The 13,470-nt window shown below is 33.9% G+C and overlaps 1 protein-coding gene across 1 annotated transcript in view; it reads left to right on the forward strand.

The window, feature by feature from the left end:
* Window positions 1–13,470, forward strand: part of Psme4 (proteasome activator subunit 4) — a 103,410-nt gene that overhangs the window by 58,238 nt on the left and 31,702 nt on the right. The window contains 11 exon segments of the mRNA XM_047522318.1: window positions 52–147; window positions 1,046–1,177; window positions 3,531–3,740; window positions 5,109–5,245; window positions 6,119–6,172; window positions 6,565–6,694; window positions 7,382–7,463; window positions 9,466–9,619; window positions 10,108–10,177; window positions 11,553–11,678; window positions 12,137–12,289. Of these exon segments, the coding sequence (XP_047378274.1) occupies window positions 52–147; window positions 1,046–1,177; window positions 3,531–3,740; window positions 5,109–5,245; window positions 6,119–6,172; window positions 6,565–6,694; window positions 7,382–7,463; window positions 9,466–9,619; window positions 10,108–10,177; window positions 11,553–11,678; window positions 12,137–12,289 (1,344 nt within the window).

Here is a 13,470-nt window from a genome sequence, read left to right on the forward strand (position 1 = left end):
AATGAACTTCTATTAAATTCTTGAAGATCTGATTTACATATATTTTCTTAGCTACGAACACTAACTGTTGAGGGTTGTGAGTACAAAAAGATACATCAAGATATGATCAGAGATCTTCTTCGATTATCTACAAGTTCATACAGCCAGGTAAGGCTTATCCAAACACTGTGCCTCTTCCACATTCTCATTTTATTCCATGGAATCAGAATATCCCTTTCTTAACAATGGAGTTTTAATAATTTCTTCCACAGGTTACACAATCAAGAAGAATGAAAACCATTAGCTGATCTAGGCCCCCTGCAAGTCATTGTTATTGAAAATACCTCTGAAATTTTAAGTATTTTCAAATATTTATTAAAAAAAAAAAAATCCCTTAAAGTAGCATAGGACCAAGAAATTATCTCCAAGCACAAAAACTGGAAAAAGCAAGACATTCATGTACAGTGAACTATTCTATCCTTCTAAAGTAATATACATTAGGTGACTAGTTTGTAACAAATTAGTTCTAAAGTAATGTTTAAAGAATTTGAAATATATAGAATGTGGTGATTTTACTCTAATCACATATCTTTTACTATTGAACTAGATCCATAGGTTAAAATTTTTTACTGAATATTTGGGTTTACAGTGTATGATGCTTATACTTAAGGTTTGCATTGAGAAGTTTGCAGGTTCTTTGATTCTTTTGCTTAAGCTCCTTCTGGCAAAAGTTTTAATTTTCCTGAGTGGACAAAAGAGAAAATCTGACACTTTTCATCTAAAGTGACTCAGAATAAAATGTTTGTTAGTTTGCTGCTTAATTTTAGCTATGTTTTTATCTATGTTACTAAACAAATGCTTATTGGTTCCATTCATTCTTCTCTTTATCCAAAGTATTTATACCAGTGTAACTCTTTTTTAAACCATGGGATGCAGTTGGTGATAATGCGCTTTCCTTTTGATAATCATTTACTTGGTTTTTTAATGGGTTTTGATAATTCAGTTGAATCTTTTGTAATTTTACTATCATTTAATCATAGTTCTTTGCTTTTAATACTTTCTCCAGGTCAGAAATAAGGCTCAGCAAACATTTTTTGCTGCTTTAGGAGCATATAACTTCTGTTGCAGAGATATTATTCCCTTGGTTTTGGAGTTTTTACGTCCTGACAGACAAGATGTCACACAACAGCAATTTAAGGTATAAGATTTCATGTTTTTGTTTTACTTGGCTGAATTTCAAACATAGAGAAAGCCAAAAGAATTTCTGTGGTAAATATCTATATATGCACCATTCAGATTCTATTCTTTTAGGGGCCAGGGATATTGCTCAGTGGTACAGTGCATACCTGGAATTCCTGAGGCCTTTGGTTCAATCCCCAGCTCTGGTTGCTTTAGCACATATTTATCCACCCACTATCTTATTTTTTGACGTATTTCAAAGTAAATGAAAGACATTGGTACAATTTACCTTTTAAATTGTTACAGTCTCCTTTTTCTCTGTAATTATTTACTTATTTACCTATGTTATAATCAGTATTATCACAGAGAAAATATAGGATGCAGACTTTCTTGAATAAAACAGGAGCAATGATGATTGAAGAGACTTACTCAACCAAGGAAAAGAGGTATCAAAAACCATGAAGTTGAGAGTAGCAACTGAGTGAGTTTATCTGACTTGTGCAGAAAAGGAAGGAAATGACATAAGATAAGGAATACTACATCTCATAGAGAGAGATTATTATAGATTCTAGATAAGATACATGATTACTTATGTTATCAGAGAGAAATGGATTGATTGAGAGTTATTTAGGAGAATGGATAGTACTTGAATTAATATGAGGGTATTGAAAAGGAGATGTCAATTAATAGGCTTCTGAATTGTACAGCTGGTTATTTGGCACTTCAGAGAGAGAGAAACCCCGAATAGATAATGAATTTGTATGTTTGGACAAGTTTAATTTGGTTCCTATAAACTAAGAGGCAATATCAAGAAGGAGTTAGATATCTGAGTTTAACAATACCATTTCCATTATGCTGATGATAATTGAAATCTTTGGGTGTGAGTTGGAGAGCCTACAGGTAGGATGAGAAGAGGTCCAAGGGGGCATGTACTGAGAATCTTTTTTAGATGCCAAGTAGAACAGACACCTGTGGTCCCAGCTTCTCAGAAGGTTGAGGTGAGAGGATCACTTGAACTCAGGAGTTTAAGCCCAGCACATATATCATAGTTAGATACTATCTCAGAAAAGAACACCCTCCCAACCCCCTATTGGAAGCCAAGTAGAAGAGCTGACTGACATGAAGAAGTCATAAAATGGGGAGGAATCACAGTAGGCAAGAGAGATCTTTCCAGAAGGATGACTCAGTCAGCAACACCATCTTTCTAGAGAGGATTAAGATGAGCATAAACATTCTAAACATATTCCTTGAAGTTGTCTTGTAAGACACTGATCAGCAACAATAGTTACTACATCACTTTTGTAAATAAAGGTTTATTGAACACAACCATGTCCATTCCTTTTTGTATTGTATATAGCTGCTTTCATGCTGTAGTGACAGAGATGAGAAGTTGGGACAGATACCGTGTAACAGCAAGTGTGCTAATCCTCAGTGTTGAGTGCCATAGAAAGTCTGACACATTGGATAGCATATAGCTGATCTTACTGAGAACGGTATATATGGACAAAATTTGAGAGGTGAAATAAGATCCAAATTGAAAAATATGTTAGGTCAGCAAAATTGAGGATACCCAGTAACCTTAGGAAGAACCTATAGACAGGTCAAATACAGGGCAGGTAAGAAAGGAGATTGGATTCAAGTTACAGTGAATGTTTTGGAAATAAAATGTTTTGATATGCATAACTCTTTCATGGAAAAGGGGTAACTTAGAAAGGGTAAATAAATAAATGAAATAAATAAATAAATTATAAATAAATTAAACATAAATTATGGCATTGGCCTTTTTATAAGTAAAATGTCCATAGTATAAATAACCAAGTTTTTATATACTTATTTAAATATTTACCAACTGGATTTTTTAAAAAATATTCTTTTAGTTGTAGATGGATACAGTATCTTTATTTATTTATCTTTATGTGGTGCTGAGAATCGAACCCAGTGCCTCATGGGTGCGAGGCAAGCCCTCTTCCACTGAGCTACAGCCTCAACCCTGCCAACTGGATTTTAACTATTATGTAATGAATTATTTCAAGGCTTATGCCCTAAGATACTGAGTGGCACATTTCATAGCCTTTACAATATAGTAAAAGAATATTAGAATGGAATCTATGTTCTTAGAAACATCTATATATTTCTGTATTACTTATTAATAGCCATTCTTTCAGTAAATCCTCTGTTAAATGACTTAGAGAAGTTGTTAGTGGGTACCACTAATTCAGGTTTCTGAAAGTAAAATGTTAAATTAGTGAACCTATTTTATGAACCAACATCAAGCATTTAGTCATTGTAAATTTAAAAACAACACGAAGATGTGTTTGTTGCTACTGAATGATGTCTCTTATTTTCCATGTAAATTTTAATTTTTCCTGCAGGGTGCTTTGTATTGTCTCCTTGGAAATCACAGTGGCGTCTGTTTGGCAAACCTTCATGATTGGGACTGTATTGTGCAGACTTGGCCAGCAATTGTTTCTTCAGGGCTTAGCCAAGCGATGTCACTGGAAAAGCCATCAATCGTGAGACTATTTGATGATCTTGCAGAAAAGATTCACAGGCAATATGAAACAATTGGCTTGGACTTCACAGTAAGCAAATACATTTTTTCATTTCAGTTTTAATGGAAAGACTGCCTTACTTAAATGCTTTTATTTTTTTCTGATATATTTTCAGCAATAATAATCGTGGCCTTTACAGTGTCTTTTTGGTTTGTTTGATTTTGGTACAGAGGATTGAACCCAGGGGCACTTCCATTGGGTCATCCCCAGTTCCTTTATATATTTTAACTTTTAGAGACAGGGTCTCATTAGGGCCTTGCTAAGTTGCTGAGACTGGCTTTAAAATTGTGATCCTCCAGCCTCAGCCTCCTGAGTTGCTGGTATTGTAGGCATGTGGTCACCACACGTAGCTGCAGTGATTTTTTTTTTTTTTTTTTTTTTTTTTTAAAGACATTTGTTTTCTGTTCCCATTTTGTGGTTTTAGTGATCATTACTGTAGAGAACAAGGTGGAATAGCAAGTTTGAGCATGTCCAGGAGAGAACCAGGCCATTTTTCTATCAAAAGGCAATAGTGGATTATTACCTTGTTGTGTTTACTGTTATTTCATGTGTGTCCATAGCCTTGTTTTTCAGAGTTGATGATATTATAGGAGGTTGGACATAACCAGTGTAATAAAAGATTGGTCTCTGGGTTCATAATTTAAAATATGGAATATTAAAATTGAATGATTTGACAAATAGGTAAGAGTATAAGGTTTACTAGTTTGCAAATGGAGAGATGTAGCAGATTATATTAAGAACTTCTCAAATGCCATAAACCCACACCCTCAGCATGAAAGGGTGAGTAAAAGAAAGTTGAGAGTAGCTGAATCCCCCTTTCCTAAGGTGATTATGATCCATATCCCTCATCTGGTTTAAAAACCACTGCTTTAAACGTATTTCATTTTGATAAAATTCATCTTGCTGTTTGCAACTATCACTGGATTAGGCTTTAAAAAAATTAAATTGATATAATTCACTCATCATAAATTCATCTTTAATAGTTATATTCCTATGTGTTCATGAACGTATATTCACACAGTCATATAACTGCTCCAATTCCAGAAGATTTCACCATTCAAAAAGAGGCCTGAATCCAATAGTATTCACTTCCCTTTCCCCCTCACCTCTGACCCTTTTTTTTTTTTTTTTTTTTTTTTTTTTTTTTTTTTTGCGGTGCTGGGGATTGAATTCAGGGCCTTGTGCTTGCAATGCAAGCACTCTACCAACTGAGCCATATCCCAGCCCACCTCTAACCCTTTCAAATCACTAATCTACTTTCTGTCTCCCTATGTTGCCCATTAATAGATATTTCATAGAAGAGGAATCATAAAATGTTACCTTTTGTGTTTGCTTCGCCTAACATTTTCAAGGTTCATCCATGTTGTATGTATCAGAATTCTCTTTTTTTCCAATAAGATTCCAAAGTCATGTGTTGCAATAGCGGAATTACTTCAACAGTCACCAAATCCTTCTGTCAACCAGACATCGCTTAGCCCAGAAAAAATTAAAGAAGGGCTTAAACGCCAACAAGAAAAGAATGCTGATGCCCTAAGGTAATTGATGAATAGTCTGCTGAGATAGATGACATCATATTTACACATTGACTTCTGAGAAAATAGAAGAGTTGGGAAATAATATTTCAGAGCTCTTATTTTCATTTTTACCTATGGAAGTTGAAAATGGCATCTTAAAAATAAAGGTTTATTTTAATATTACAACTTTTTTCAATGGGAAGTCTGGTTTTAGTAATATATCAGACACAACATAATTGGTACACATTTAATGACATAATTGGTCATTAAATCCCAACACATGTATTGCTTAATACCTCTTAATTTTTTTTTATCGAATTTAGTATCAAACTTTTTGTACTTTTAAAACTAAAGTGGTTTGATGACACTCAAGCAAGAGCCTTTCTAACTTGATTATGGTGTTGCCTCTTATTTAATATATGATTAGGCTTATATACTTTTTTGAAACAGGATCTCTCTATGTTACTCAGGCTGATCTTTTACTCATGAGCTCAAGTGATTCTCCTACCTCAGCCTTTTTGAGTGCTGAAACTAATAGGTACACACCTCTGTTTCTGACTTTTTTTCTAAAATGTCTTTTTATAGCCTACCTAATATATTTCAGATAGCCAACATAACATATAAGTAGAACATTCCTAATTGATTACTACTCACAGATTTTTCCTTTGAATGTCTACTCAAAAACAGTTGATATTCACTGTACCCAGCCCTTTTTGTTCTCCCAGTTTCTGATTATTTATCTGTTTTCATTCTGACTGGCTTCTTAAATAGGCCTTTTGTAGTCTGGTGTTGAGAAACAGAATAAGGGTTTGCTAAAATTTAGGTTCATGTTGTTCATTGTTTTTCCTAGTTTTGAGGTAAAACAAAACCTCACCTGAATTTTATTTTTTTAAGGAACTATGAGAATTTGGTAAACACTTTACTGGATGGTGTGGAACAAAGAAATCTGTGAGTACAAAGTCTATCGTCCCACCCCGGACCCATAATGTGGTACCAGCAATTGAACTTAGAACCTTGTACATGCTAGGCAAGCTTTCTACCATTGAGCTATATCCCCAAACCCTAAAAGAATCCTCAAGATGTTTATCATAAATATATAGAGATTTTCTACATGGAGAACTGTGAATGACTATGTCACAGAAAATCATACTCTAGTTTGTGTGTTTAGAAGTAAACTAAGAGGGAAATGGATGGAGAAGTTTGGGGTTAATGGTGGCATTATTTTTCATCAGTATACCTATTACAATTCTTGAGGAACTTAAATTATATGTTTCAAATACAGATATTTTTAAAAAGTGGTTTTATGAGTAATGTGCTTTGTGACTTGCCCTCCTTTTAAGGCCCTGGAAATTTGAACATATAGGCATTGGACTTCTGTCTCTACTCTTGAGAGATGATCGAGTGTTGCCTCTTCGTGCCATACGGTTTTTTGTTGAGAATCTCAACCATGATGCAATTGTAGTTCGAAAGGTAAATACGTTCTTTAGCTACAGTATTGGGTTTGAGAATATTTATTTCATCTGAAGCTTGTAATTTTTTTACAGATATATATATATATATATATATATATTCATATATATATATACACACACACTAATATGTTGAAGATTATTAACTTGAAATAATTGAAATCTCTTGATTCAGAGACGATAATATTTCATTCAACAAATGTGAGGGCATTTTCAGGCATTATACATTTCAACACTGAAGATACAGCAGGGAAAACATTTGTAGGCTAATCAAAAAGATTGAAAAATTAGAAAATTAGGTGTGCAGTGTTTCACGAGGGGAAAATATATGCAGGTACAACTTTTTTGATTTTGCTCTAAAGTATTAGAGACTTAAAGTAGGGCATTGGCCTAGTTTAGTACATTGGAGAAAACTCTTAAAAAGATGCTTAGGCTGAGATGTGAAAAATGAGCAGATATTAGCTGAACAGAGAAAAGGTTGAAGTTCTAAAGAACTAGCATGGGTTAAGGTTGAAGAGTGGCAGCTATTAATGACACATTCCCAGCATTCTTGTGGCAGGCAGTTCCACCATCTATCATTGGGTCGGTGTTTTGGCAAAAAATAATATACAGCTTCTGCTTTGGGTAAAGCAGTCAACCTTTTAAGAGATTTAAAATTTTTGATACTTGTACGTTACTTGTGTTCTAGATGGCCATCTCAGCTGTTACTGGAATTCTCAAGCAGCTAAAGAGAACACACAAAAAGTTAACCATCAACCCTTATGAAATCAGTAAGTATTACCAAAAGTAATTGATAGTGCTTTTCAATAAAATTTACAAAATTTCCTTGAAAATTATAAATCATAGTTCTTGGTCTTAAATATTATTCTGTGGATATTAACACAAAGTATAAAAGCAATGTTAGGAAGAAAAAATGAAAATAAAATCTAGGGATAAAATAAGTATTTACAAAAGTAGATTAACTCTTTGTATCTTCATATGATTTTTTGTGTGTGTGCTGGAGGTTGAACCTAGGGAAGTGCTCTATCACTGAGCCACACCACCAAGCCTTTGTTTTCTTAATACAGGTATCTCTTGTAGACTTGGGCAAATATACACCATCTACTTTGTATTATTTCTCTTACCCACTAAGCAGTTATACTAATTATTTACCCAACTGTATTTCAGAGAATTAGAATAACCATTATTTCCAGGTGTGGGGACACACGCCTATAATCCCAGCACCTCAGGAGACTGAGGTAGGATGATCAAGAGTTCAAAGCCAGCCTCAGCAAAGTGAGGCACTAAGCAACTCAAATAGGGCTTGGGATGTGACTCGGTGATTGAGTTCTCTGAGTTCAATCCCCAGTTACCCCCCCCCCCCCCAAAAAAAAAGCCATCATCAGTTCATTAAAAGTTTCTCTCTGGGTAATGTAATTAGGGGCAAATTTGATTTTCTTATTTATACCTTACTATATTACCAGTATGTTTCAAAAGAAAATCCTTTCTTTTTTTCCTGATAAATGAAACAATCTTGGATTAAAACATTGCATTTAATTGTTACATCTCTTTTGTTTAATTCTAAATGGGAGCATAGATTGGGAAAAATTCTTAATTTTTTTTCCCCCTTTAGAGATGAAGGACATTCACTGAGATAACTAAAATGATAGTACAGTACCAGTGTCGACTATTTGTTTTGAAAGTCTCGTTTAGGTTAGGTAAAAGAATATTCTTATTTATAGGAAGTACTCACAGTACTCCCTTGTAGATAAGGGACAGTATGTCCACAGTTCCAACTAAAATTGTTCCAAAAATTGTGTGTGTACGTATGAGAGAGAGAGAGAAGAGAAGAGAAAGAGAATGTCAAAAGTTTGAGGTATTTGAGTAAAGGATATGTGGGAATTTCTTAAGATCTGTACATTTAAAATTAATTCAAAGCTAAAAGTTTTTTAAAGTTCATCTTTCTAATTTTGCTGCCAGGAATGAAGTGTGTTGCATATGTCTTCCCCAAAATAAGTATCCTAAAATCTTTTAGTGGATAATCCCATCATTTTTCCTCTGGTTTAAAATTCCCCTTAATTGCTCATTTATATGTAGGGCTTTGTTTTTGTTGTTTTGTTTTTTGCAGTGCTAGGAATCAAACCCAAGGCCTCATATACACTAAGAAGTGCTCTGCCTCAGAATTGCACCTCCAACCCTATGGTCTTTTGAGAATTTTATTAGATGGTGCTTTGTTATAAAGACAGAATTATAGTAGTACTGTTGATTGAAAGCTGATAATAATTGTTGTATAAATGTTATTTGGCGGTGGTTTACCAGGTTAACACAGGGATATGTGACCATTGAGCTACATCCCCAACCTTTTATATTTTATTTTTTAATTTTTTTTTTTTGTGGTGGTGGGGATGGTGATACCAGGGATTGAATTCAGGGGCACTCGACCATTGAGCCACTTCCCCAGCCTATTTTGTATTTTATTTAGAGACAGGGTCTCACTGAGTTGCTTAGCACCTCGAATTTGCTGAGGCTGGCTTTGAACTCTTGATCCTCCTCCCTCAGCCTTTATCCTTCCCGGATTACAGGTGTGTGTCACCATGCCTGGCTCCTTTTTATATTTTTATTTAGAGCCAGAGTCTTGCTAAGTTGCTTAGTGTGTTGTCAAGTGGCTGAGGCTGGCTTTGGACTGGAGATTTTATGCCTCAGCCTTCCAAGCTGCTGGGATTATAGGTGTGTGCCCAGCTGTGTATAAATGATTTTAGATTAATCAAATTTGATTGTCTTTTTTTTTTGTAGGTGGCTATCCTAAACCCACCCAAATTCTTGCTGGTGATAGGCCTGATAATCATTGGTTGCATTATGATAGCAAAAGTATACCAAGAACTAAAAAAGAATGGGAGTCAAGTTGCTTCGTTGAAAAAACTCACTGGGGGTATTATACCTGGCCAAAGTAAGTTCTGACTTAGCATGTATCTCCTCATTAAAAAGCCTTTGATATAATTTATCATAGTTGGATTTCTGTGGATGTTCAGAGTCATTGAAAGTTTTTCACCTTTTCCCTTCCTCTCTTTCCTTTGCTCCTGCCAGTGCATGCCTCTTCTGCCTCTTTCTTTATATTAGAAGTTCTAACCTTTCTTAATACCATCATTATGTAGCAAAGGAGGTTATTAATAGCTGCTCTAAATTACATTTCTATTTATAATAGATCCATATGTAAATCAGATCATGAAATACTTCACTGTTGACTTCAATAATTTGTCAGTCAGGACACAATGATGTGATAGATTTTTTAGACAGAGACCTTTATTGACATATGCATAACCCTAAACTTAACATTTAATTAAGGTGTTATTAAAAGTTCCTTCTAATGTTTTTCACCTATGAAGCTTTTAATTTTTTTTTCTCTGTATATTACAAATATAAACTCTTACTGTATAGGAATATGGTTGTTTATGCTGGTGTGGAAGAGCAACCTAAGCTTGGCAGAAGCAGGGAGGATATGACAGAGGTAAGCATTCATTTCACCATGATTTCAAATGATTTACATCTTACTGTAAACTGCTGACTTATTTCAATCCTGGTTCATGTCTCTTTTACTAGTTCAGGTATTTCAGTGAATGTGTACTACTGTCCCAATACCTGTTACTGTGAATTAACACAGGTCTCAGTGTGTCTAAAGCACTCCCTTGGGTGCTGCTTTTTGTGTAGTTAGCTGCTAGTTTTTTATATAAGTTTTGTTTGATATAAGGTTTTTGGTTTTGTTCTCCCTATAATGGGATTTTATTCAGCTTTAAAAAGTATAGTAATTCTAATCATTTTGAAGACACTATAAGTAAAATGCATAAAATAATAAGACTAAAATAATTTTCTTTATAGAGAGTACCAGTACTGGTGAAATTCATAGAGTGGTGATTTTCAGGGGCTGGGTTGGTAAAAAGGTATAGAGTATTTATTTCATGAGATGAAAAGACTTTGGGACATTGGTTGTACAATAATGTGAATGACTACTGAACACATAAACAGTTGTGATGATAAATTTCGTTATCTGCATTTTATGAGTTTTTTTTTTTTTTTTTAATCTAGTTCCCAGTGATAAATCAGATCATATTTCTGTCTGAGATCTTTCTATGTTTTCTCATGAGATTTTGATCTGGTGTGAACTTCTTGGGGCTAGAGGTGTGTGTTTTTGACTAAAGACCTTCTACACTCATAAGACCTTTCTGCAGTCTGAATTTTCCTATGCTTCGTGAGACTGGAATTGATACAAGCTTCTTGTATCAAAAGTCAAAGACAATTGCTGATTTTTAATCATATTGCATATAAATGATGGGTACTGAGTAAATAGATGTTCGTAGATTAAAGCCAAAACTTTTTACTCTTCTTTGAATAAGTTTATCAAATTTTGAGAATTAATGAGTTTTAAGTTTATTTCTTCCTAAATAATAGTAATCTAATTTTGCTGATTCTAAAGAAAGTTTTCCTCTTGATTTTTGGTGTTATGTAAATATAGTCAACATTTGTTGGAGTTTGGCTTACAGTTTGGTTATTTTCATAAATTGCACAGCAGGCAGTACAAAAGCTAAATAATTAAGCTTTGATTTCTCAAGTGGAATATTTGTTGACTTAATTCACAGTATGAGATAAAGAGATCCAGACTTGAGGACATGAAAAAAAAATTCCACTTATTCTTATGGATTTAGCAATTTACGGGGGAGGTATTATTTTGGTTCTAGAAAGCATTATAGTTTCTGTGAGAACTAAAAATTCTTTAGAACAAAATAAGAACCTTCCATTGAATCAAAATCCTACAATTTTAAAGTTTCAAAATCATGTTTTTAATAGATTTTAATCCCTGAACATTGTTCTTTTTTTTAACTTTATAGGCAGAACAGATTATATTTGATCATTTTTCTGATCCTAAATTTGTTGAACAGTTAATTACTTTTCTATCTTTAGAAGACAGAAAAGGAAAAGATAAGTTTAATCCCCGACGTTTTTGCCTCTTTAAGGTAACTATTATTTACATATTGTCTTTTTAAAGTTCAGTGACTATTTGGTTTATAGGTTCGTAAGGTTTAAATATTGGATCAAAGTTTAAATTTAGCCATCTGTCTTCATCTAAAATGGCACTAGAATTTGTCTTAATCATTGATCTTGGCTTAAGGTCAAGATTTTATTTTAATGAGTACAGCAAGCTTTTTAGTGTTCATTGTTGTAATGAACACTAGAAGCAAAAGTAATACTATGCTTTTTATATCCTTTTTTAAATTCTAAAGATTATTAATGTCTATTTAGTTGCATTTTAATGTGATATATAAAATGTCAACCTTATTTTAACTCAGACATTGTTAAAGCAGTTAAGTTCTAAAGGAGAGAGTGCTTGGAATCTTAAGCACAGTAATGTAAAACTAATAATCACTTAATTCTAAATTAAGGAAGAATTACTGAATTTTCTTTGTTTTTATAGGGTATATTTAGAAATTTTGATGATGCCTTTCTGCCAGTTCTGAAGCCCCATTTAGAACGTTTGGTTGCAGATTCTCATGAAAGTACCCAGCGATGTGTTGCGGAAATTATAGCTGGTTTAATCAGAGGTTCTAAGCATTGGACATTTGAAAAGGTGATGTAATTTTATAGTACATTATATATTTATATAGAATTCTTACCACATTTGATATTGATACTTAAAAAGTGAAATGTTCAATCTTATAAAATCTGGTATGTATTGGTTTTGAGCACATGCTAAAAACTTGTGGTCTATGAACAACATTCAGTTGTCATTAAAAATTTTGAGTTATTTGCTAAAATAGTGGAGAAGGGGAGTCAGGATAGATCATAAGGGAAAAAAATGAATTCTGATTTCTTTTAAAAAGGGGTAAGATCTTGGAGACTGTTCATATTATTGCATTTCTGTCAGTTAGCTGGTACTGCATATGGGCTTCTCCCTTCATGATGCCTTTCTAGCCTCTGATCAAATCCTTTCTCTAAGCCTCTTTATTTCTCTGTATTACTTTTCCCAAATTATAGACAGTTTGAGTTTGAGCTCCTTTTTTAGATTATCACTCTTTTTAATTGTAAGATTTAGTTTCACATCCTTGCCCTCAGGTTAATTGGTTAGGAAAATGTGAACTAGACTGAAAAGAATGTGGTCAAATATAAGAAATGCCTAAACATGAGGTAGGTCACTATTTCCTGAAAGAGAACACATTTGCTGGACCAACTTTTAGGAGTACTAAACATGTTGCACATATCCTTGTTGCTTATCTTTACTAGAGCCACTTTGTGATCATGGGAGAAAGGGGTGGTACTGTGGATTGGACCTGTGGTCCAAGCCCTCCAATGTGCTTTTAAAATTTTGAGACAGTCTTTCTAAGTTGCCTAGGTTGACCTTGAACTTATGATCCTCTTGCCTCAACCTCCCAAGTAGCTGAGATTAAAGTCATGCACCACCATATCTAGTTTGAGCCACTTTTGAGTTACCTGTATTCCACATCTCCTTCACTCACCTTTTTAAAAAACTGCCTGGTGCTTTCAGCAGAAATTATATCTCAAACCCTTTGTCTATTTTTTAAAAACTTTTTTAGTCCAGCCAGACATGGTGGCACATGCCTTTAATCTCAGTGACTTGAGAAGCTAAGGCAGGAGGATCATAAGTTTGAGGACAACCTTAGCAACTTATGGAGGCTCTAAGCAACTTGGTGAGACCCTATTGAAAATAAAAAGGGCTGACTCGCTCAGTGATAGAGCATCCCTGGATTCAGTCTCCTATACTGGGGGAAAAAAAAAAATTTAAAAATAAAT

Source organism: Sciurus carolinensis, chromosome 13 (assembly GCF_902686445.1).
Source record: "Sciurus carolinensis chromosome 13, mSciCar1.2, whole genome shotgun sequence".
Taxonomy (NCBI): Eukaryota; Metazoa; Chordata; class Mammalia; order Rodentia; family Sciuridae; genus Sciurus; species Sciurus carolinensis.